General features: G+C 36.1%; 1 protein-coding gene across 10 annotated transcripts in view; it reads left to right on the top strand.

Annotated features, from left to right (window-relative positions):
* Window positions 1–27,259, top strand: part of LOC118263566 (teneurin-m-like) — a 432,136-nt gene that overhangs the window by 263,974 nt on the left and 140,903 nt on the right. For 8 of the 10 annotated variants that reach the window (XM_050705326.1, XM_050705337.1, XM_050705336.1 and 5 more), the window contains exon 2: window positions 447–491. The exons of 1 other annotated variant lie outside the window; for it this stretch is intronic. In XM_050705326.1, coding sequence (XP_050561283.1) covers window positions 447–491 — 45 coding nt within the window. Of the gene's footprint in view, window positions 1–446; window positions 492–4,344; window positions 4,387–27,259 lie in introns of all 10 variants that reach the window. One more of the 10 variants, XM_050705332.1, reaches the window with a different exon arrangement.

Below are 27,259 nucleotides of genomic sequence, written 5' to 3'. Positions count from 1 at the left end.
AACCCTACACATTCAGTAATAGAATTCAGTTTCGATTGAAAAAGATGACATGTGTTGAGTTTTTGTGTAACTTTCTGAACTCTGGTAACAGTTTCGACTCGATTTTCGACTGTAATACATGAGGGAGAAAGCACAAGTTTGTATATTAGATAATAAGTCATTATTTTGTGAATGAACTGTCCCTATAAAGTATACTTACAAAAGTGTTTAGATGGTTAAACATGTTTTATTGTAGTACGTGACGTCACGATTCCGTAATGGACGTGAATGAATTTGTTTGTACAATTCCACGGAGTTTGGTTTTGCGGTCGACGCACTAGAGCAAGGCCTGCGAATACGAGTATATTGTTGTTTTTCTTTGGAAACGGCAAAATACTTCCCAAAGCCAGTAGCTAAATATATCGTAAACTTTTAGTCAATATTTAATAGAGGTATTTTTTTTTCAGGTGAGTCGCAACAACATGGGGATGATTGCAGCTATAGTTATATAAGTAAGTACTCCTTTGTGATCTACCAAAGTATGAACGTATCCTAGAAACCTTGACCTACCTTAGTACAATTCCTAACATCTAAAAGGCTCATATCTCGCCAAGAAACAATCAGCGGCAGAGATAACTAAATAAGTGGCCACTGCTGACCAAAGGCCTCTTCTCGCACAGAAAAGCTTAACTTAATAGCTACATTGTAAGTATTTAGGTCACCATAAATATTTCTTGAAATTACCTAGAACGTGATAATCTAAATTCTGGCCTAATAATAGTGCACACAAAACAGGTTCCGATAGTAACCGCAAAATAATTGGAATGTTTCGATATCCTTTGAATCGATAATGGACATCGAATACCGATTCTAATGTCTCGAGTTACTTAAAAACCTTACAATTTCCTTAACGTAACTATTCGGTTGATATCGGAAAGTGTGAAGTGAAAGTGTCATTTATTGGCTCAGAATCGAAATAGAAAAGCGTGTAATGTGATTTTTCAACGATCTTGCACTTTATTTGGGTGAAATATTTCAGTCTCAATTGAAAAATAAATTGTATCTATCATCAATGATTTAGGATGCTTTTCCTCAAGATATGTGCTATGCTACGTTGCTGTGGATGCATTTAGATTCCAATAATCATATTCATTGGGTAAACATAGCTTAGTACTGGTGGAAACGGTCACATAGTTTCAAAGCTTAGCTATTACATCTTCGTAGGATATCTACATCTTTGGTGGAAAAGCACCCTTAAACATGTAACTCTACTGTCAGCATGCATAGTTAAATGTGCCCCGATAGGTATCTATGGTTATATAGTCGAGTAACTATGCCAGATATAACGTTAGGTATATTCCAATCATACAGGAAAAATACAAACGTACACTCACAAGAAACATTGTTACTTTAGTACATATTTTTACATTTAATTATATTACCATCCTCATAAAATTACAAACATGACACAACAATAAGAATTTTGCGGTAACAAACCGCAAACGTTCCTGTGAGTCACAAAACTTTAATACGAAAACACTACCTCATATTACTTTAATATTTCCCGCAGAACTTCACTTAATATATTACAAACTGAAATCTCCGCCAAATAAATTAACTCACTCCCATCCACTCTTAGTAAATCATGGAAGTGGTAAAAGTACTAAACTAATGTTCTAAAGTGCTCCATAAGGCAAAAGCAAGCATAATAAAATCTCTATTGGCTTAAAAATATCCATAGGATACTTGGAAAACAAACTCAGGTAACTTGTTCCATGATAATAAGATTGCAAGCCAAGCTCACTTCAACCCTGAAAATATACCGTTAAAATTGTGGAAATTCCTTAGTTTGATTACGTTCTGGCGTAAAAACAATCCACTTTGAATTTCAACAAGTTTGTTCAACTCTTCAATAACTTAATTAGTAATGCTGGTCTGTATTCATTTCTGGGAGATCTCCTTGGACTTGTTACTGCCTTGGTTATTGCCTTGAGGGATGATTCTGTCTGTTAACTTGGGATTTCAGATGTACTGGGTTAGCTAGAATTACAATTACATTTTGCTTCAAGTATTTGATTACCTGTTGAGAATATTCTTAGAGACTTACAGTTTGATTTAAAAAGAAACGTCGCCATACGCCGTCGTACGAATATCTGATGTGTCGTGGTGACGTTTACAAACATACAAGTTCACATGCACATGGCACCCAGACCCGGAACAATAATTTGTGGATCACACACAGAGTCTCCGTGCGGGAATCGAACCCGCTATCCGTTGCACGGCAAGCCGTTGCTCAGCCACCGAACCAACCATGCAGTAAATTTTGACAATAATACAAGTGGTAAATGTGTAAAATGAGACCTTACCATCAATGAGACCAGAAGTAAAATTATGTTACCTAGTAAGTAATTACAAAACCACTCAAGCAGTTCTTAGAATGCGTCTTGCTAATCCACCTAATTTGCAACGTCCACTGTTCTAAATCGAAAGAATTCCAAATTATGTCCATTTGCAACAGAAAACTAACCGGTAACGCAAACTAGGTTGAAACTGCATCCACGACTAGCAATTCACATTTACAATTCTACTCGCGTCTCAGACTGTCCGCATATCATCTATCCTTTTCTATACAACCACTTTTTTCTGAGGCGGTCTCTTTCTAATGCATTGGATTGCAGAAAGCCGATTTCCAAGGTGCTATTCTCACGTTTTGTTTGAACGGGCGTTGGACCACTGATTTTGAATGCCACATATGAATGGGACCACGTCGAAAATTCCTTACGGTTGCGATTTTGAAAATTTTCTCGATTTTCCTTTCATATATCCTATTTATTATTTTACGACGACAAATATTTTCAAAGAGAAACAATTGAAATGCGGTGTTCCATTTTAAATTCATTGTTTAATTTGTCAGAGTTCTATGGTTTTCTTTTTAACAAAACCCTTTGTTGTTTAAAAAATAATACTTATATTTCAAAAGTTTTAAAAATAATGTACCAATAATAACTATACATAAAAATATGATGTAAATCACAAACATCAGCTTCAAAAAGTCTACAACTCCTTTAAAGTGCCAAACAAAACACTTGGCTTGACTTCCTTTTATCCGTGCAGTAGTAAAAGTCAATACAAGAATACGGTTCATACCATTACTTTTTATGCTCACTAGCTCTCCTTAAACCCACCGTATTATTGCTTTGATACAAACTGCCATTGTTTGAAATGCAATCGATGCAACAACGACCACAGTCAGACTTGGATATAATTTTATTACGTACTTTTAGATTTTATCGGTTATTTTTTGACATCTTTCTTTCAAATGTGTATTCAAATAGCATTAAGTACGTTCATCTAAACAGGAACTCAATTCCAGGGATTCCACGCTCAAGTACTTTAAATAAAAATAAAAACAATCTTCAAGAGTTGAAAATTATAACGTGAACTGTTTTAATTACTTAACTAATGTATGAAAAATAAATATAATATCATCCATTTATAATTTCTTTGCACATTAATAGCGAAAAGAACAAGAATATTTTGTAATCAATAGGTATATTTATAAAAGAATTGCTGCTCGTTAGTCTCGCTTAAACTCGAGACCGGCCAATTTTGATCTTGAATTATGTGTGGAAGTCCAGGGAAGGTTTTAAAGATGAGAACAAATTGATTGAAGCGGTACGAAGTTTGCTTGGTCAGCTAGTACTTCTTAAAAATTTGCTCAGCAGTCAAAATCGTCATTGAAAAAACACTCACGTTTCCCAATCGCTCATCAATAGTTTATTACACATATAAAAAATTCGATTCATCCTTACTGTAGCGGTATACTGAATCCATAATAGGAAGCATGACCTCAATAGTGACGTCACAACCTTGAAGGATTAAACGAACATAATAGATGGTGACCGAATTACTCAACTCATTGGTAATGTGTTTTCAATGGAATTCCTGATATTATTTGTTCTATTCACGTCTATTACAATAGTTTTATACAAATTTTCGTATGTTTGTTTATACTTTAGGGGAGTTCAAGTTTAACTATGGATTGTTGGATCTAACAGTGTTAACCAATGTGAAGAGTATTATGTATTGCGAGGATTGATTCAAGCATGTTTTGATCTGTTGACTCTTCTGAGGTTCTGGGTTCGATTCCCGGATTGTAAGCAAATGTAATAATACCCAAGAACTTGAACTCCTTTAGAGAAATAAAATAAAATAGAGAACTACCAAGACAATAGAAAAAGACAAAAATACAGAGAAGACAACACATACATATAACACATATAGTTAAGACAGAAATGTTCTATAGAAAAAGTTCACAGAAATATAGTCCTTATTTTATTCTGAACGTATACTTTTTTATTCCAGTTTTGCGAACACTGGGTCTACGAAGATGATCTGATAGTGAAGGTATTGAATTATATCATCACCTTAGTCACTGCTTTGACTTCCCTGTGTAACCACAAAAGCACTAATTAGATAGCTTTTGTTTGTGATGTCTAAATTGACCCTTATGTAGTGGTAATAGGTATGTAGTGTGTTAAAAGCGTTCTCTTAAACCTTTACGGCAGTTTTCACCACTCACCCCTAAACCATATCTTAACTAAGAATTAAGGTAAGAGTTCCTTAGCGTGACGCAGCACCTAAACTAACCCCTTACTTATATTGTAAGATGTCACTTAGGTTGGTAAAATCCAAAATGTCGTTAGGAGAAAATCATCCAATTACTTCTCCCGCCGATTTCTACTGACTAAAAACTACCCCGTTCCTACTCTTGCTTTTCGAGCTGGAGCCCCGGTAAACCAGCTAGGTAGTCCGCAGCTCCGCACTTATTACTATTTAGCTTAGGAGCTCTTTAAAATCTACGAGAGGTTGGTATTAGTCACGACAATAAAGAAAAATAAATACTTACCTTCCCCTCGGCTGTCATTCGAGTCGGACGTGTTTTGTGTTGTACGACAGTGTCTCGAATTTTAATTTTGTTTTAATGTTTTTATTTTCTGAGTGCTTGTCCTCTGAACTCGGGCCCTCCTTGTCTATCTTGCGAATACACCCATTGGGTTCAGTGGCCATATTGGATCGGGTCGGAGTTCTCGCTCTCACACGTCATTGTCAGCGAGTCGTCATTGAGAGGTCCGCATCGGGCAGTGGGCTGGGAGTTTCGCCTTTTACAAACTTGGAAAAAGTAATCATCGCCGGCTGGGTTTGAACTCGGGACCATCGGAGTGTGTGGTCGCGTTCGTAGCCGCTACGCCAACTGAACCTTACTTCGGCGCGCGAAATTGGTATCCTGCCTACGCAGTGCTACGTCACGCACTAGATTGCTACGGTGCTACGACTGTTTTAATCTGCTACGCGATACTTAACGCGGGAGGTCGCCAGTTATCTACTGCGTCGCATACGCTTAAAGGTATTGTTGTGCTGCTGTTGTTGTGGAGCTTGTGTCTTCGTAAGTACACTATTGATCTACAGTTTCAAATAATGACTTCGCCGATGAATAAATCTGCCTCTGAGACGGAGATTAGTCTATTGGGAAATGATGATAAACATAAGACGCCGCCTAATTATGTTTTCCAGAGGAATAAGCGAAGTTGGGAGGATTCAGTAATTGGGGACAAATTAGATGATTTTAAAAAGGAAATTAAAGAAATGATGACCCTTTTTTTGACCAAACAAGGAAATGATAACCAGCAAATGTCGGAAACACTAAAAGATATACAACAATCTAACCTACAAATACAAAATACAATTACATACCTTACATCACAGAATCAAGATCTTGAAAAGAAAATTCTACAGTTGGAAAATCAATCAAAAGATGACAAGAAATATATCACACTTTTGGAAAATAAAATTGAAGATATGGAAATGGGAATTCGTAAATCTAATTTTGTGATAAAAAATGTGCCAAAAATAGCCAGCGAGTCTAAAGAAGATCTTTTAGGTATAGTTACGAGTCTTTCTAACAATATAGGCTGCTCCATAGCCAAAAACGATATTAAGGATGTTTACAGAGTGCGTGGGAAAAATAATGAAAACCAAAACAACCCAATTGTTGTTGAAACCGGATCAACTCTTTTAAGAAACGAAATATTGAAAATGGCAAAAACCTTCAACATTAAACACAAGGCCAAGTTATGTGCTAAGCATTTAGGCTTTAAAACGAAAGAAGACACACCCATATTCTTGTCTGAGCACCTGACCCCCAAGGGATCTCGTCTGTATTTCCTTGCCAGAGACCTGAAAAAGTCGGGGGCTTATAAACATTGCTGGAGCGCATATGGCAAAGTATATTTAAGGAAAGAAGATCAAGGACCAACAATAACTATTAGAAGTGAAGAACAAATTCATCAGCTTTTATTGAAAGCATGACGTTTTACCATGACCTCTTATTATATAAATGTGAGTAACATCACAAATATGTCAATATTATCGCTTAGTCTCGCGCAGTGCAATTGTTATACCCTCCACATAGTTATAAGATACCTTTTTATTTGTTATGTATACATGAATATCCTTTCAAACCTTCACACAAACAAATTTCAAAATAGTCATTCAATACAAACCTATTTACACATCCATACATCACTTATAACCATACATTCACACATTTTCAGTACTTACACACTATATATAAACACTAAACCTACATATAGCACCAAAAAAATATTCCGAACAAATCTATATATTAAACTTTTTCTTTATATATGCAAAATACAATACACGCAATTACTACAAATAGTATCATCTGAACAACTTAGATACAAATTAGCAAGTACACTACTAACAATAATAACAACACTAGCTCAATTTCCACTAACATACATCTTACTTAGACCTAGTATACCTATATATACCTACGAATATATGATACGATATAGTGACGTTAATTCCACTAAAAAGCCCTTTTATGAGTGACACATTACATGCAGTGAATGATATAGACAAAATTGAAATTGCAAGCTCAATTGAATGCAATTCCTTAAATCTTTCTAAACATATTTATGTTAAGAGAAATGATTTAACTGTGGTTTCACAAAATATAAGGAGTATTTATTGTAATTTTGATGATCTTGTTGTCATGTTATCCGCCTTTGATTTTGAAACCGATGTGATTATATTAACGGAATGTAGATTAAATGCGAATAAACCTATACCGCAACTCCCAAACTATCAGTCTTATCACACCACACGTCAGCTAAATCAAAATGATGGGGTAGTTGTATACGTAAAAAACACACTGAAACCAGTGTCTTGTGAAGTACAGCTATCTCAGGCAACATGCCTTCAATTGGATGTGATGGACAACATTATGTTGTGTATCTATCGCTCTCCATCAAATACAAACCTTGATAGTTTTATGGACTCACTCAGCGTACACTTAGACTCATTACCTACACAGAAAAATGTTATAATGGCAGGGGACATAAATATTAACATTAGGCCCAAAGACACTGAAGCCTCCCACGAACAAAAAAACCGTATTAGTTACCTTAATATGTTATCAGCCTATGGTATACTACCTGGTCATATACTACCTACCAGAGAACTAAGCTGCCTGGACCATTTCATGTTGAGGATTGACAAAAGGAAGACATCTGCGTCAATTGCTATTATACAAACCACAATTACTGATCATTACACTACATTGTTAACACTGTCTAAAATAAAAAATAAACAATTTTCAAATAAAACTACAACTACTGTAAATTATGAGGAAGCGTTAAAATATTTACAGGAAAACAACCTTTCTGAATTTCTATTTTGTAATGACCCAAATCTGTTAACTGACCAACTCATAAAAAAATTGATCAACGCTATTAACCACAGTACTAATACAACTACTATTCCTAATAGTAAGCGTATCATCAAACCGTGGATCACCCCGGGTTTACTACGCTGTATTAATAATCGCAATAAACTTCAACTAAAATCACGTTCAGAACCGCATAATGAAATATTAAAAATTACATACCGTCGATACAGAAATTATTGTAATAACCTCATTAAAAAATTAAAAAGAAAGTACGAAAGAGATCTTCTTGCTAAATCTGTAACAAACACCAAGTTGCTTTGGAAAAACATAAAATCAATTACCTACTCAAATAAAACTAAACATCAGAGCACATCATTATTAAATATCATGCCGTCTCCATGTGCATCAGTGAACTATGTGAATGATTTTTTTGTGAATATTGGTAAACAATTAGCCCAAGAAATCCAGCCTAGGACAAATAAAAACCTTGTTGACCGAAATAACGTCTCACTTACGCAAAATAATTCTTTTGTACTCTTGGACACTGACCCCAAGGAAGTAGAAAGCATTTTAATGAGCTTGAAGTCGGAAAGTGCTCCAGGATGGGACAATATCTCCACAAGATTCCTAAAATATGTTAGCAAGGAAGTCGTTCCCATCGTTGCTCATCTGGTTAACCTCTGTTTCAGAGATGGCATTTTCCCGTCATCACTGAAACAATCAGTTGTTACACCTGTTCACAAGGGGGGGAACAGCGACGATGTCAATAACTATAGACCTATTTCTGTCTTACCAGCCCTGTCTAAAGTTCTAGAAAAGTTGATTAACGTGAGACTTATAAATTACTTCAATAAATTCAAAATAATATCATCTAATCAATTTGGCTTCAGACAGGGAGTGTCCACTGAGGATGCAGTTACTGCCCTTAGCTCGCTGATAACTAGACATCTTGATACAGGGAAAAAATGCCTCACGGTATTTCTAGATCTCAAAAAAGCTTTTGACACCGTTTCTGTTCCAACTCTTGTAACAAAGCTAGAGAAAATTGGAATAAGAGGAGTTCCTCTAAGTCTCCTTAAAGATTACCTATCAGACAGAAAACAGAGAGTTAAAATAGGACAATATATCAGTGAAGACGCGGATGTCTCATTTGGCGTTCCTCAGGGCAGCGTTCTAGGTCCTACACTCTTCTTGACGTATATAAACGACCTTTGTACCCTAAGAATCGAAAACGCAAATATTATCACTTACGCCGATGATACAGCTGCTGTGTTCTTTGGAGATAGCTGGGCCGAAGCTAGGCACAAAGCTGAGATGGGTATGACCATTATTGCTAACTGGCTAAATGATAACTTACTCACATTGAACACAATAAAAACGAATTACATTTGTTTCTCTGTCTCAAATCGATCACAACCAAATCAGACTTTTAGTATCAAAGTGCATTCATGTGACAAAATCGCAAATTTTGATTGCACGTGTCCTACAATTAATAGGGTATCACAGACGAAATATTTGGGGATCATAATTGACCAGAGGTTGTCTTGGTACTTCCATATCGAACATGTAACACAAAGAATAAGAAAGTTATGCTGGATTTTCAAAACATTGAGGCACGTCGTCCCAAAAACCAATAAAATCACAAATAAAAAAGGAGACCAAAGCAGAAATCTCTTAAATGAAATTTACACTGCCCTTGCACAATCCGTCATAACTTACTGTATACCTGTATGGGGCGGAGCAGCAAAGACAAAATTTATAGAGGTGGAACGAGGACAACGAGCCCTCATTAAAATTATGTATTTAAAAAAGATTAGGCACCCAACTGAAAGAATCTATCAGGATAGTGGTCTGCTTTCTGTTAGGAAATTATACATTACGTACATGATCTTAAAAAAACACAAAACTCTTTCTTATGATTCTAATATACTATCTAAGAGACGAAAAGACATAATTGTACAAGTACCACAAACTAAAACTAAACTTGCTGCTATACAATATAATAAACGCTCAGCACAAATCTATAATAAGGTAAACAAAGAAATATACATATACAATAAACAACTACACGAATGTAAGAAATTGATAATTGAATGGATAAAACCCTTAACATATGAAAGTACGGAAGCACTATTGCAATAAGTAAAATGAAATTGACCATCTATGACACACCCACACACAGACACGCACCACGCACACACACCCCACCACACAAACGCCGCACACACACCATCATACACATACACTGACACACCATCACACATAAATTCTAAATTGAAAAATAAAATATTAATATTAATTTAAATTGTTAACTATAGGTAAATAGTGAAAACCAAAAAACTATTGCTACATTGTTAAGTTATGGAAGAGCGGAGTCTCCTAATACGGGCATTAGTTGCCTAAAAGGAGGCTCCAATCACTAACAATTGTTATATATATTTGGTTCTGAAATAAACATTTTGTAAACATTTTTGTACTTCTGAAAAAATAAAAAGGAAATGTTTATCGAAATATAAAACAAAACTAAAAACGCAAAACAAGTTTAAATAATAAATTCGACATTTAAAGAACTACAAGACATTTTAAAATCTTTGGTCTCTAGAGAGATCTATTATTTGTAAGAAAGTAAACAACCTCCGTCTTCCTAAGGGAACAAAATAGACACCCATGCAGAAGAAGTCTCGAGAAAAACATTACTCTTTCATATTTTTAATGTAATATTATTTTTGTCTTACACAAATTGTAAAGTTTAAGGGAACGCAGTTTTATTAACCACTCAGTATATAACCACATATTTACTCAGACACACAAATAATCCTTCATAAATCTGGATAATCGTAATGCTGTAAGTACTGCATTTTTCCCAAAAATGTGCCGTTATCCTAAAGTTGACCGTATTTATTTAATGACCCTTCCTGTATTATATGCTTTGTTGGAAATTGCATTCCCTAAGCCAAATATCTGAGCTTGGCGTTTACACTGACAAATAGCACATTAACGCTTTCCTCGTTGATTTAACACTCTGAAACTTACGTACAAAAAGCCTACCCTAATAAAATATAGAAGAACATAAAACATATAATTATATTTTTCTCTCGGCTCTCGAAGGCAGGAGTCGTTTTCATTCCACACACCTCCGCAAAATATGGTCTTTCATAACTCCCCGCAAAAAATCCCCTGTAATTTAATGCTTCCCCTGAAAATAATATGTAAAAATACGCGGTGGGTAGGGCCCACTTTCGGCCCGTTTCGGGCCATTTCGGACAATTTCGGGCCGGTGCCGACCATTACGGGCACATCCTTCGCGCCGTTATCTTGCCCGTAAGAATAAATCAGGATATTATTTTACCCCGACAAAATATTATTCTTCATATCTAATCAGTGAGGCAAGAAATATGGATATGATACGAACCGAAATTGTATTTATGTGTTATGGTTCTCATAAGTGCCGACGCGGGCAACCCTACGTGCCAACGGGCCGCGTAGCCTCCATACGCGTAGCTACTTCATCAACGACACAAAGATCTCTAACGTAATTCTTGGCCCGACTATTTTTGTTGACTCCACTATAATAAAATCGATATTAATATGTTTCGTTTATACGGCGAATGATAACACAAATATTGTTTACTTTTACGAGGAATTTCTCTCCACATTGATATTTCTGATATACATTAATAAATGCCCAACAGAGTCAAAATAAAACCATTTCAATGTTTATTTAGTAAAAGACCTTTACGAGTAGTTTTCATTCAATTAATATAATATTGAATTATTACATGAAAACGACGGACAAATAAATACAAGTATATATAATGAAGAACTTATAAAAACATTTGTGTAACAGTACAGCAACAATCTTAGAGGAGATAAACTAAAGTTTTCAAATTTCAAAGAGGCGAGCGTAACTCAAAACACGCTCTTTAATAGTAGCAACCACAGTCACTCTGTTGAGACATTTTAATCAAGAAATCTTCGCGTCTTTAATCAAAAGGAAACTTGAATACCTACACAACACTTGTTAAGTAACACGACAAATTAAAATAGCTCTTCAATTCTTGTATTATCAAGCTGATTTGGCTGGGGGAAGTCGACTTCTGAAATGGTTGTCTTTGTAAGTAATTTCTCGTCTTAAATATTAATAACGAAACCATTTACTTATAACTTACAGTGAACATTGAAATGAATATTGTGAATAGACGATACATAACTAAAAGTGATACACAAAACTTTACTTCGTATAAACTTTCATACTCGATAGCTTTCAAAACTTCTAGTTTTTGTAGTAAAACTGTCGAATATAACATTAAAACACCATTTGTGAATGCCGAAACGAATGAGCGATATCGATTATTTATTGTACAGACATCTAATCGAGTAGATCGTGTTTCATTTGCGGTTGGTGTGGTCATGGTATCGACTTTGTGACTACAGACCTGTGAAGTTTATAAAACAGGTTGAAAATTGAAGAAAATATTCTTTAACTAGTGCTCCTAAAAAGAAGGGTTCGTAAATGTGCCAAGAACTGTTGTTGTACTGAATTCAGAAGATAGGTCATTTCATGGTTCAAAACCGACAGATCCAAAAAGTTTCTTATTTAAATAGAATTAAAGTTTATATTTATATAGAAGCTAGACAAAATAAAACACGTAGGTACAGTTATCAAACAATTACAAATTCACAAGAATACAATAATCCAGGTAAACTGGTGTCGAATTAATTCCAAGTAAAACAATGTTTAAGTGAACCCGACCGCCAACGTTTACGATCACTATATCTTTTCACTTTCCCAGAAGAACAATCTACATACAACTAGAGCAGGGCTTCCCAACCTTTTCTTGGTCTAAGCCCACTTTTATATCATTCTTGTTAGGTTAGGAACTACTACGGTACTACTTTAGTCATAAATCATCAGAGATTAAGTTTCTCATCAGAGTCCTAGAGTTAATTTTCATAAAAAAGTGACTTGGATTGTTGAAATCAGTATTCTTCTTAGTAATAAGTTTAATTCTTGTGTACTTTTATTTTTGATTTTGCGAACCATATTTCGTCTTCTGCGGACCAGAGGTTGGGAACCACTGATCTAGAGTATTCCTTACCTAATATAGTCAGTCTGCGTTGGAGAAAACCGTTTCGAAGAGGGTACAAATTGGCACCTAATAGAATTTCATATGGGCACAATTTAACCGTATTGTACATTCCCTCCTGTACAGTACATTTCAATTGTTTATTCGAATATGTATTTTATTATTAATAGGGTAAGACAAAGGATTGCATGGTCGTGTAACGGTATACTGTTTGCAGTGTAATGTTTAGTTTAAATCCGAGGCTTGCTATGGCTTCTAGTGTGCTTTGTTTTGGTATAGTTTTGAATTGATTTTTGATTGACTCTGAGTAATTCAGAGATGTTATCTTAGACTCTCGATTTTCCAGGTAGAAAGTTGTGAAAATGTGATTTCTTTCAAGTTGTGGATGACTGATATTATCAAAACAAACATATTCTTATCAAAATATTGTAGTTGCTCAAACTATCATTGGACATACGCTTCGCAACTCAACAACAGTCAATCGAAAACAAATTTCAAAACAACAATATAATAATTTCAACATAAAACCGATTGGGGGACACTAAACAAAAATAAATCTAAATCCAACCCGTTCCCAACTCGGCTTGGAATTCGTCGAGTCATTTAGTCAGTACTAATGCAAATCTGCCATAAATTGTCAATAAATCGGGAGGTGGGGGGGATAGTTTCGATAGTTCCTGTTTGGCGGTCCGTGACGATTTATAGTGAAACTTTCAGATGGAAAAAGTTGGTGATCCTGTCTTCTTACGGCGTCCCACGGGAGTAGGGGGGGGGGGGCGTTGTTCTAATACGTACTGTCAATTGGGAAAGTGCGTCGTTATGTCTTTCAGCCGGGAGCAAGGCTCGGCTTTCTTTCAGCATTTTTTCTTCCCGTAAGGTTGGTGTATTAGCCAAATGATGCAGTGGGATTTGCTTTTAATGTGTGGTATTGTCATATATATGGCGTTGTTGTGAGAAATTAATGCTGGATTGTGTGAATATAAATATTAAATAGACGCTCTTTGTCTACATTTTTAAAGTATAAATAGATTCAATATTATGCTGCATTATCTCACGCTATAACTCAAACGAGTATGTGCCTAGTACATATAAAATGTGGCTAACATAATTCCACTCGTTTTGTAATAGCTCCATACACTGTGTCCCTGTTTTTCCCATATTTATGCTCGCTACTTCAAGTTATTCGAGCCAGTCGCAATATACATGTTACGAAATAAATTTCATCTCTCAGCAAAGAACACTAAATAAGCCCCCAACAAATTACTTCTCCAGTCCCCGAAGTAACTTACATAATGCTGAAACAGTATACTTAAAATACTTGAAAGTTATCAAAGGAAAATCAACTTTAAAATGAAAGATGTAAGTCACATTTTCTGCTTACGGTCCGGAGCAGCCGAGATAATCTTGTTGGGGAGTCATTTTTGACCAATTTCCCTCGGTATTGAAAATATTTTATAGAGGCCGACATTGCAAAGTCACATAGGGCCCGATAGGCTTTGTGTGGACGTTCAGCGTTGTTTTGTTCATTGTTTTCTATTTAAGCGACAGAGTTATGTAGACAAAGCTTGTTACAGCGGCCATTTTGTATGAAAATCAATTTTACATAATACGAAATATAATAACATGCTTATAAAATAGTTATTATATTTTCCTGAACCATTGATGAAACGTTTATTCCGAGTAATATTGTATTTCTTTGCTCGTGATACTGTAGTACGGGTTATATGAAAATGTTAATACTTGTAGAGCTTTCCATGAAACATTTTATCAGGGGAGGTGTACAAAATCACTAGTTCCAAGAATCATTGCTGTCTCTGAGTTCTCACATTTCAAAGATCTTCTGACAACAGATACTTTAAATGTTTGTTAGATTTACTTTAATAAAATTTGTCTTGTCTTTGATAAAATAATTTTCGTATGTGAAAAACTGAGTCACTGATGAATTACATGATATTTTTTACCAACAAGAACAGATAAAAGCTTCGCAGAAACAGGTAATCATGAATTCGGAATTCGTGAAACTAATTAATTTACTTTTAACATAAAACCGAATCTCGCTGCACAATAATTCCAGTCGATGTGAATTTTTAAATCGCCACAATTTTCAAATTACCTCGCGGACCCGTTTCCCTACTTTTCTCTGAATATGAAATAATTAATAAAGCAGCGTAACTGTTGAACTTTGTCCCTGCCGCCAATATTTTTATTTGGATACTTTACTTTTTATTCATATTTCATTGCTACACGGCGAGGTGATTAAATCATTTGCATTCGCACCGTCGTTATTTCGATTCGATGCTTTATTTAGTTTGCATTTTGGAATGAGGATGAAATTAAAAATACATTTTCGTGTTTATTTAACATGACCATTCGACTAATATGTTTATTCCGTAATCGCTCCGAATATTTATTGGGACGTAAAAAACGCTAACTGTTTTAAATTTTGCGGTACATGTAGTAGCGTTATTCTTTTTAGGGTGTATTTTGTATGGTGAGTAAACAAAAGGTAATTAGTGTGTTTGTTACTTCATTAAACGTATCCATTTCTGGAATTAAAGCTTTCTCCGAAAATGGACACGAGTCTTAATCCGCTACACGTGCCTATACGGATTAGTGAATGTGACATTTTGTTTGATTTTTTAGCTGTAGATACGTTCAGATTGCATGGAGGATTTCTAGCTTCATGGAATTGATAACGATAAAAATGATCATGTGCCTAAAAGCTATGTAAACAAAATCCTTTATAATTGATTGAGTTCAGAAAATAACAGATGATTGTATACAGTATAAACACAACAAGGAGATTCAAAGGAAAACGAAAACATGCATTAAAAGAAAAAAGCCAAAAACAATATTTCCCTTCTTCAGCAGCAATATTTTCATCAAAAAATATCAACAAATTATATCTAATCGCTTACCAAAAATCATCTTTTTTATAAATCGATACGAAACGCTTTTGGGACGCAAACATTCGTTAAATCACCCACTTCGCGAGTAAACGATTCAATTATATTTTGTATGTTGATAGCAAAAACGTTTTGAAAGGTTGCACGTACGAACATCAACCGGTTTTTGATTTGACGAAAAATTGTGTTTATAGAATGTATGGTAGATATATTTATGTGAAAGGAATCAAGGGGTAGCTTATTTGTACGACTATCTAACGTAATCAACTGCTTATATTGTATTGTTGAATATAAACTGAAGATGCACCTATCTATGAGAAATCTTCTTCTTGAGTTTAATAAAGATATTTTCGGGATATGTTGTCATGAGACCTAATATACTAACAGACACCCGCTACAAACAGATTCATTCTGAAAGAGCGTATTCCTTTTAAATAAATGATTTATACCTTAAAATGGGCGGCGCTGATCGCTTACCAAAACCTCGTTGCTTACCATTGCTGACTTAAAACGAGACACTCATACAACACATACCAAACATTGCCAAAACTAATATTTACAATATTTACCTCCCCAATATCCATATCTCACCCTAACAGCTATCATCAGTCTGTGAAAATTTAAAATTTCAAACGTGAGTTGTAAGGTAATACTCAATGGGTCCCTTGTCGCAAATAACGTTCGTAGAACAGACGATACCATCACATTTTCCATGGCATTTGATAAGACACTGCGTTACTTTTACGACCTGGCCTATGCAACTGTTACGTGAAAATGGTGGCTCCAAATGATAGTAGCCATGTTTGTTTGTTGTACTTTATGCGGACGATATTCTCGGTTTGGCTACTAAATAGGAACATTTGGTGTGTTGTTTCTCGCCTTGTTAATGTGATACTGGAGGGTGGTGTACAATAAGACTACGATGAAAATATTGAGTTACATTTTGGTTACCTAACACATTATATCATGGTTCCTATTGTATTCCTGAGGAACAGATATGACACACTTCATACACGCATGAGACAGTGTCAAGCTTGTATCTGCTTTGAAAACAAGATGACGAAATAACCACAAATATTTCGAACAATGATAAGTTTTAAACATAAACTTGTGGTATACGCAACATAAATAACAACCGATTGTTATATGGGCTTTATGATTTCGGTGGTCACTGTTTAAAACAACGTATTCACTGTGGTCGCGACATTACAAGTAGAGAGGACAAAAAATCTGGCCATCAATACACACGTACTACAAAACGGGACGACAAACAACCGACGCTGTTGTGTCGAATACAGCCAACATATGGACGGGATATTTTTAAACTGTATAGAGACATTAAGATAAAGTTTACTGCATTCGAATGTTCCATCTCTAGTCACTCGGATATTTCGGTTTATTGTTTGAAACGGGACAAAGGTTTTTTAGTGCGCTTTTAGGAGCGTGCTGCACTCTCGAATAATATAATATTTATGAGTTTTTCGTCGCATTTGAATTTAGAGCGATATAGTTTTTTTTTGTTTGCTGTCACTGTTTTTGTCAGCCTGTCTCTATCTTTGAGGTTACGTTCAGAAGAAAATTAAGATCTTTTTGTTGGGCGTCTATCTACATAATTATTTAAGCAGTTCTCGAAGTACGAATGAATGAATGAGTTCGTTGAAAATAGCTCTTTTGTTGTAACGGTCTTCAATGGATTCTGTTTAAATTGAGAAACGTCTTGAATCAAATTGGAGCAACAAATAAATATATCAATGAAATCTCTTGAAAAATAAGTAATAATTTAAACTAAAATAAGATCACCCACGCGGCGGTAAGACCAGTTTATTAAGATCCTTTGCTTGGTAATGCGTGAGGCAGCATTAGGGTATATCCTTGGATCAATTTATGAGATCAAGGATTTTTTGTATCTTTATCGCGCCACCAACGCTGGCGGCCCTCAATGTGTATCGTCGTTATGATATTGACACTTAAGTGCCGTGTCCCACGGGATGAATCCATGATTTTATGGTGGCCCACGTTACTTATCACGTTTTATGGGGTCTTGGCCGGATGTGGCGAGGCGTTAAATCATTTACTTTCCATATATCCAGATTATCTGAAGGAGATTATTTTGGTATTAACTTTTTTCATGCAAAATCTTTTTTATTATTTTGGGGTTCACACATCAAGATTTAATGCACTCTTCTCTCGGGTACGTATAAAACATTCGTCTCAAAAGAATTGGTTAATTTTAAAGGCCATTCCAACAGCGTAAATCTTGTCTATCCAACAGTGAGCTATCGACAAAAATGTACCACAATTTATCCCACAGTTGGGTCGACAGCTTGCAGGCCAACATAAATATGTATTAGTCTAAAATCAGCTACATTGTTAGGACGAAAATTGTGCTAAACAAACCTAACGCGATAGTTCCAAACGTTATAGAGTATTTTGGTCGGCTTATAAATTGATAATGCGGCTTTGGACCGCATCCGATGATTAATTGACCCGATTTGACCCAACAATTACTTCAATTATTTACCTCCGGTACAATTGTGCAGTTCGATAGTTTCGACTTTAATTTGAATTATTTATTGGTATCTTCTTCCTAATTGTAATTAAGGCCCTGTTTTGTTCTCTCATGTTCTCGACTGGGACTCGTTTGTTTTCGATGGTAATTGCATTAATTGGCAAGACTCTAGAAAGGATGTTCGTTTAATGAGCGTAATTGGAAATATGGTACGCCTAAAATGATTTTTAACAGTGTCGATTACTTTTGAGTGTCTCGTTTCTGCATAGTATTTAGGTAGTGAAGTAACCTTAATATCAATAAAAAGAGTTCTACTTTAAAAACTAGTACAATTCAAATCATTAGGAATTAAGCGTGTCAAATAAATAAATAATTAAAATATTGGAATATAAATTGAGTATTTTTTTTATATAATTTTTATTAGGAAAAAAACAGCATAGTATTTAGGTGGTGAAGTAACCTTAGTAACATATACAAACTATTATACACTTATTTTCTTCATGGTTCTGTAAAACTGAAACTTGGTAATTTTTCTCGGTCGAAGTCGTTGTCAATGGGATGTCCTCAGGGCTCGGTTATTGGCCCGTATCTGTGGAATTTAGGGTTTGATGACTTGCTCGCGACCCCCCTTCCTTCTGGTTGTACGTTGACTGGATATGCGGATGATGGCCTTTTGTTAATACAATCAAATACTCGAGCCGGACTAGAGAATTTAGCTAAGGACTGCCTCAGTAGGATCTCGCGATGGGGCGAACGTAATCGATTAACTTTGGCACCCCTTAAAACCTATCAATTATTGCTTAAAGGAAATTTGAAATCATGGCCGTCTATTAAATTCAATAACGTTCCCGTCAAACGTAAGGAGTCGGTTTGCTATCTCGGTCTGGTCCTAGAAAAAAACTTTTCTTTTATTGAACAAAATATTAAGACTATTAGTGAGAAAGCCAAAAACAATTTCTATGCGCTCACGCGAATTTCGAAGGCTACCTGGGGTCTCTTTTCTTACGCTCAGAACCATCTACGGAGCAACCTACCTGGGATGCGTGTGCTACGGGGCACCAGTGTGGGCTGATAGGGCCACAATAGGCGCGGTACGGCGAAAGCTTCTCCAAGGTCAGCGTCTAGCCTTGATCTTTCTGTGTAAGGCTTATAGGACGGTTAGCACAGAGGCCCTACCTGTGCTCGCGGGACTACTTCCAGTCGATCTTGAGGTGCAGCGACGTGCTGCCATGTACTATAATGCGAGACCTAACTTTTCCGCAAACTTTCTAGCACAACGTGATCGAAGCAAAATTGATAGATTGCTCAAGCCTTTAACGGACGTCTGGGATGAACTTCTGACTGAGTGGCAGTGTAGATGGGAATCTTCTACCAAGGGCCGCCACCTCTATCAATTCTTTCCATCCGTGCATGAGCGTCTGGAGAGGACATGGTTGGAGGTGGATCACTGTGTTGCCCAATTTCTTACTGGCCATGGCAACTTTAAAAGCAAATTGTTCTCATTTAAACTCGTTGATTCACCATGGTGCCAATGTTCGACAGCGGAGTTGCAACATGAGCAATCCGCCCATCACATACTCTGGGAGTGTGGTCTCTGGCAATCTGAGCGTGACACTATGTTGGATAATTTAATTGTTTCATCAGGTGTAGTTTATTACACGGACCTTGTGGAGTCTCGAGCAAATTTCCGTGCGTTTAGGCGTTTTTGCCATACCTATTATTGGAAGCAAGTATAACAGCTCACGCATAGGACCCATTTAGTATTAGCATTTAATATTTTAGTTTTAAGTAAAATTTCCGTGGTGCTTGGCGACTGGGCTTCTCCCAGTTGTGCAGTCTCTTTGTGCCTTAAGGCTTAAGTCATTCTGTCTCCTGCATTAAATTCACCGAGGGAAGTGGAAACTATCGTTTTCTTTTCTTCTCCTCTAATAACATCTTCTGATTTGTTTCGTTGCGGGATCCAAGACAGTCATTCATTTCCCTGGGACGCGCCGGACTTCAGTGTTCCGGTGTTTTCATGTTTGTATCTACTGTAGATCCTGGCTTACAGGAGTTGCAGCGGTATGGGAGGTTGTGGCGGGCTTGTCCCACAAAAAAAAAAAAATATAATACCTAATTAATACCACCACCAGTAAAAATGTCACAGCAGCTTATATGCGACCGATCAGTAATGTACGCATAATTACGTTAGTTACAATCCCTTATGTACACAGGTGCACTAACATAGTAGGTACCAACTATCCGCTTTGTCATTAGCAGTGTTCAGCTAATGAACGCAATTATCTGGAAATGGAAAGTGCTTTCAATTCGTTATCAAAATTAATAAGACCTCATTATGCTGGAGCCAATCACTTGAGAAGGGAATTAAGAGACTCCGTGGTTTGATGTTTGTAGTGAGTTTTGAGGTTCACGCTGATTGGTTGATACTTGAGTTTGAGGGAAAATTTACAAGAATGTTGTTTTGGGTTTGTTATTTTGTCGATGGGGTCGGCAGAGGTGAATATGATACTAGTTTATTGACAGTTTTTAAGTTTCTTTTTATTAATATGTAGTTTGCAATTATCAATTCGAATCTACACTTTGAAACGGATCTAGGTATCCGTTTCAAAGTGTAGATTCGAATTCATTGATAGACAGACTGACAGACTGTTATTTATTTAATTATTTGTTGACATTTGAAAATATCTATTTATGGTTTACTTGGATTATGATTCGACTTTGATTTTAACGTCCTAAGCCTGAGTAAACTTTTTAGATTTTTTTAATTTAAACAACATTTTTCCTGACATCAGAAGCGATATCAAAAGTTTAGTTCGAAACAATCACGTTAAAATCATGACCATTCATACAATATAAAATGTTCAGTTAGTATATTTACTTATCTCTCACTTTCACAATGACTGGAAGTTGCGCGCGCACTTTCAGCTGTTGCCCTTTTTCTTTCAGTTCAAGTTCATAATCGTCACGGTTCTGAATCTGAAAAGGTGTGACAGATGCTATCATTTATTCTTCCAAGGGATATGATGAATGTGTTTCGTCTTATATTAATTTGAGTTACACGTTTTGCTTTTGTTTCGATCATTTATTCTACATGCTGATTATTAAATAGTTTCAGTAGGTATCGTAATAATTGAGATGATTTTGGATTTTCTATTTTCATTATTTTCTAGATTTTTTGCTAATGTATGGATTAATCCATCAGTGTATTCGCAGGTCCCTGATAAAAGACGTCCATGATGCTATAGAAATGAGATAAATATTTCCTTTTTACCAGAAAATAGATATACCGTTTCTAAGATTTTAGACTTCTAATCACAAATTACAAATTAAAGCAAAGTATAACTTCCAATTAATTATTAACGTGCTGCCCGTAAAACCTTGAGCGCAAACTCAACACTCAGCTGTAGAAAATACTCACATAAAACACGCTTTATCCGGGAGACATCAAATAACCCCCTTCTGCGAAGACAACTCAATCAAATCTCTTAGATTATTTGCTCTTGTAAAACAAACAAAATGACACGGAGTGTATCCTACCAACTTGACCCCGTTTCTCCCTAAATGTACCTTCATACAGTCGATCAATACAGGAACGTAAATAAATCACTAAGTTTGAGTTCGCGATACGCCAGTTTGATGGTTACAGACAGATTCAGTAGGCCAACTTTGGATTACTCCCTCGAGTGCCATTCTGTAGAATTGGTACCGGTATTATTTGCGCACTGTGATGAAGGATTTTTCATCATTCATTGACAATATGGCGAAGTGAACAGTGACTGTTGGTGTGAAGGGAGTTTGGTTCTCTTGAGATGAAATTTTTAAGGAAAATCAAATTATCACATGCCTTTTTTTTTTTTTTTTAACGTGTGGAAATCCTCATGGATACCTTTTGTCTTACGATGTACGCCAGACAGCAGGTTATGTCGGACTCTTACCGACTAAAACCACACACTCCTTCCCTGAAAACAAGAGGGTCACTGAGTACTCGAGTGAACGAACTTGCCAGTGACAAATCATCACATGCCTATTGAAATCATCATTGAAATGTGCCATGCCTAAAACATGGGGATATAGCCTAAAATAAATGATAAAACTACGTGTATAAAAAGCAGCCTAAAATTGTTATTACTTCATAAAATATACAATGTATCTACTATGAAATTTATCAGCTGTTTCAGCAATTTATCATGGCTAACAAATAATATTAGTTGAATGACAGCGTCGGTTACCGCGGCCGCGGCGGTTTTACGGTGTTAGTGGGTGCCGTATTGTATGCATATGCATGGGTATTTGCGCTGTTGACGCACCATGTATTGATGAATTAAATGCTTATAGCCCACACTGCTGTACGTTTTATGTGAAAACTGTTTTCCGAGTCAATTTTATAGGTAGGTATTTATTATGTAATATTTGGTATTCGGATTGTGTAGTATGCTGCCGATAACATAGAAATATTAATGATTAAATTCTATAATATTCGTGTAAATGTTTTGAATTGATTTGTTTCAAAATCCAGTTAATCAATGTATTTTAAGCTATGCAAATCGATGTATAAAGTCATCATTATGAAAATAGCCACCGACAATTCAAACATATTTCTTACTTTAGTTAACCCCTAAAAAGTTTAAAACCCAAGCCATTGACAGTATCCAAACCCCATAGCACATTGAAGTACTGCCTCCATGAGCCATGCAAACATCTTAACTCCACTTTGATGTGAAATCACCACAAAGGTAAACAAGTAGCTCTAATTAGCGGTACATGAACGTTTCTCATCGATTTTCGGTTAGCACAGCCTAATCCACTAATTTAGTGACTCCTACTATTAATTTTCGAGTCTATTGATTCGTTCGTCTAATTGCGTAAATGATCTTGCGGCGCGGTAAGCTCACATTAAGTCGTATAGAACTCGTTACTTGTTACAACAAAAGACTTTGTTAATTAACATGTTTTGATGAGTTCTGTATAGATGTATAGGTGAGTCAATCATGAACATTGTTTTAAGATTAATTTGTAACAATTCAGGAGGATTCATTAATATTTAATAAGGTGTCAGTACATTTTGTTCAGTATAATTATTGAAATAAAAATGTCTTTCAGAATAACATTGTTCAATTTACGGATGGATCCCGGAAAATAGCAAGTTGGCGTGATTTTTAAATCTCGTCACAAATCCAGTGTCCAACGACATAGTGAATGTCCCGTGGAGTACTGGAGGCCAATCCTGGTCCCTCGAGTGGCATGCCGTCACTCTGCGTGGCCCGTTCGACGCCATATGTGACCACGCCAGCAAAAAAACATCCTAACTCCATAATCGTTAAATATAAATTCCAACTCTAATGTCAACTATATAAAGTTCAGAGTTGATTGGAGTTGTGTCATGAGGGTGGGTATAGGGTGAAATCCCAAAGGCGACGTACGGCACAGTGCTCATCATTTCCCCATTGTCTCGTTAGACAAAAATCAAAAACAAACACTCGCTGTAGGGATTTTCGGATCTAAGTTTCGGATGACTCCCAATCATCGTGTGTAGAGCTGCGATTGTACGTTTGGGATTTAGAGGTCTATAAGCTGTCAGCGTTCAATTTTATGGGATTAAGACAACTGCCCCGAGCTTAATATACTCATTACTGTCACTTCTATAGGATCACAAAAAACTGAAATCTATCAAGACCTCTGTGTATACATTATACTTTTTTAAATAAATTAGGATCAGTTACATTTCTCACGTTGCAACACCCATAAATTACATGCGTCAATAAAGAAAAAATGTTAGTACTATCTGAAAAAATACATAAAATTTAACTTACCATAGGTTTTCCTACTCATTTCAATAAAAACGGGACATAAGGATGGCTAAAGAATTTCAGCTTCTATGTCTCTGCTAATTACTTCAAAATGCAATCACCAATCCATCCAAGTTCAGGCATGCGTGCTAATTATGGCAGATTCACCCTTTGACCGTTTATAGTAGCGGTCATTTTGAAGGCAATGTTTAGCAATGAACAGTCATAGTATGATGACATGGAACTAACAGTTTTAATAACTCATTATTTTGTTCCTTAACTTTAGAACCTTGATATCTTGGGCTCGGTTTTAGTTGTGTAGTATGCCATGTCATCATCAGCCGAAAGACGTCCACTGTTGAACAAAGGCCTCCCCATTAGTCCTCTACGTAGAACGACAAGCCGCCACGCCTGCCTACTGCATCCACTACTGCTTTGGTCAAAATAACTCTTTCACTATTTAGAAGGAATCTTAAAATAAGCAAGATCACGGCTAACCCTACAAAACATAACAAACTGAAAATTGATGATAAAGCACTTACAATACCTGTGAATCACAATATGATTTTTATTTTGTATCTGTTGTGAATCGAATGTGTTAGCACAATAAAAATCCATTCAAATATATTCTAGCCCGCTATAATTTATTAGACAAGCTGCTGTCGGGAGTTATGGAGTTTCGCACCAAATCCAATCACTAAATCAACTGAACTCAGAATTTATTTTCAACGTAAATTTGTTATTCTTTCTTTCTCTTTTATTGTATGATAAATAATATTAGGCGCCATCGTGTCAGACATTTCAAAAGCTCTCTCTCTATTTATTCTTCTATTCATCGAATATATGCATTGAATTACTCAAGATTTTGCCATGTTTTGGATAAATGTAATTCTTTCCTTGAAGATTGCGCCTCCGTCGTCTCGCGTCTCCTACGTGACCACAATATCTAAGTCACGCTTGTCTCCAACCACTCTTTTATGTCTATCATTTATTCTTCCGATACGCAAACGTCAGCGTTTGACAAGTACAGTTCATGTCGAATAAATTGTCGGTAAAATTGTACGTGGAGTGAGTTACGACTGTGGACGGGCCCTTCGACTCCGCTGTTTTGCTCAGGCTCGACAGATTTATCGTCCGCTTTGTTTTTAGAAATTTTCGCCTCCGTAAACGCTTTCCCTCCATATCGGAAATGTCTATTTCGATCTGCATTTATTTACTTTGCGGAAAAGCTGTCATTAAGACCGCCCTGACAATTTTCTGTTCTCGACAAAGCCTTCAACGCTTGGAAACGTAAATAATACACCCCATATTGAAGATTATTTCTAATGCTCAAACTCGAGACGCAATAAACTAGCGCGATGATAATAAAAATGTTCAGCTTATCCCTCGTGTTCCCGTTGTAAATTTAAACGGCGATGCGCAAGCGATTCTAAACCTTAGCGCATTTTATTAATGTCACGATAGAACATTTTAATTTTAATAAAGCCGAACATCGGCACGCCCGACCTATTTGTCAACCTTCTTTACTTTTGCTGGCATGAAATCATACAGTCTCACTTTGCGTAACTACAACACTAAACGTGGAGAGTTCGGGAGTCGACAGAAAGCGTACTTTTTGATTAGAACGCTAAGACATAAATTCGCACGATAATCCACGTCCGCTCTCGTATGAAATATGAAATCCCCGAAGGACGCCGCGCTGGATTTAAGCTTTTCTCTTTAAAGTAATAAAGGTGTGTTTTATTTGAACTGCGACGGATTATATTTGGGATTTGGACGACGAAACACGTAGGCGAACCATCGCTCATGTGACAAATTTCTACGTTTGCCTTAACGCGGGCCACCGTGTTTAGAATATTATATCTGAGGAAGGGACTTTGGGAAGTCATATTGATTTACATAAAGAAAAAAGGTTGTACAATTCTGGACAAATGAAATGAATCTTGAGTGACGTGGAAATGTACTGCGTGTGAATTGAAGTGATATTTTTTACGTGTAGAGGATTTCTATTTTGGGACTTTTGGTATCTGTTTTTGTTCACATATTTCTACGAGCTCTGAAGTCTTTCCGGCATTAATAAATTAAATAACTTGGATTGTCAGTTGAGCGCGTTTTCCTTATTAATAAGACTGGGCTTTATTGTGTAACAAACTTGGTACCTACTTAGATAAAAATAGTACTAAGTACTATAAGTAATAAAATATTAAAACTAAATATAACCGATTATGTACTAAAGTATTTTTTTTCCAACAATACTATTCGAACCGGGAACTGCACCCGAGAACTTATATTGATCAGTCACGTTTGACGTCACTCATGCAAGAAGATAGTAATTTCATTTCTCAATAAATCGTATGCAGTACCAAAAAGTCTCAAGGGGTGTGTAATAACGATTGTCTATGTGCCTTTTTTGCACCAATTGTACCAGTGTCCCCCCAGGGAGGAGATTTGTCAGTTCGTTTATGCGACTTTGTCGAATTCAAATCGTAGTTTTCTTTTCTGCTAGTAACGAACTAGCAACAATACGTGCGGAAAAAGGATTTTGCGTTTTATTCAATGTATTTTTTTTGTCTGTATTTTGGGGGCAGCAAACGCGGTTCCGCGAGGTAAGCAACCCACCAATTGTATATTTATGAGTACACTATTACGTTCTATAGAATTTTTAGTTATTGCAACTGTATCTAGCAATTTTGAATTGAATCTGCCGGGGATTAGTCGAACAAAGTTGGTGATTGCTAGTTTATGAATCATTGTTACGACTGATATATGTCTGTTGTGTTGCAACACAATATTTTGTTCTGTAAAAATATTTTATTATGTTCCACTGTATAGTGCGATGCGTTGGCAATGTGCCACTAATTGTGTAATATTTAAAGCCTGACACGGTTTAATATTGCTGCGTTGCTCTCAAATGATGTCAATAACCATATAGATCTATCAACAGCGGCTCTATTTGAAGTTAAATAACCATTACATGTCACTGGGACTTAAGAAAAGCTATTTTTATAAGATGCTCCTCACTCCGCGTTGCATCAACGGTGGCATTTATTTCATGAGTACCGCTACCATCACTATTTTTGGTATCAAAGTGAGTCAACATACATAGATTACTATATTAACAAAGCTGTTTTACATTTAAAACAATGTTCGTTTCATTAAAATTGACCGGTCAACGTTTATCACCGCGGACGTCCTGCGCCGACCTCTTATCACCCACATTATCACCGAAAGAGGAAACA

The sequence above is a fragment of the Spodoptera frugiperda genome, chromosome 27 (genome assembly GCF_023101765.2).
Source record: "Spodoptera frugiperda isolate SF20-4 chromosome 27, AGI-APGP_CSIRO_Sfru_2.0, whole genome shotgun sequence".
Taxonomy (NCBI): Eukaryota; Metazoa; Arthropoda; class Insecta; order Lepidoptera; family Noctuidae; genus Spodoptera; species Spodoptera frugiperda.
The sequence above is the reverse complement of the archived record's forward strand: the minus strand, read 5'-3'. Positions and strand labels throughout refer to the sequence as shown.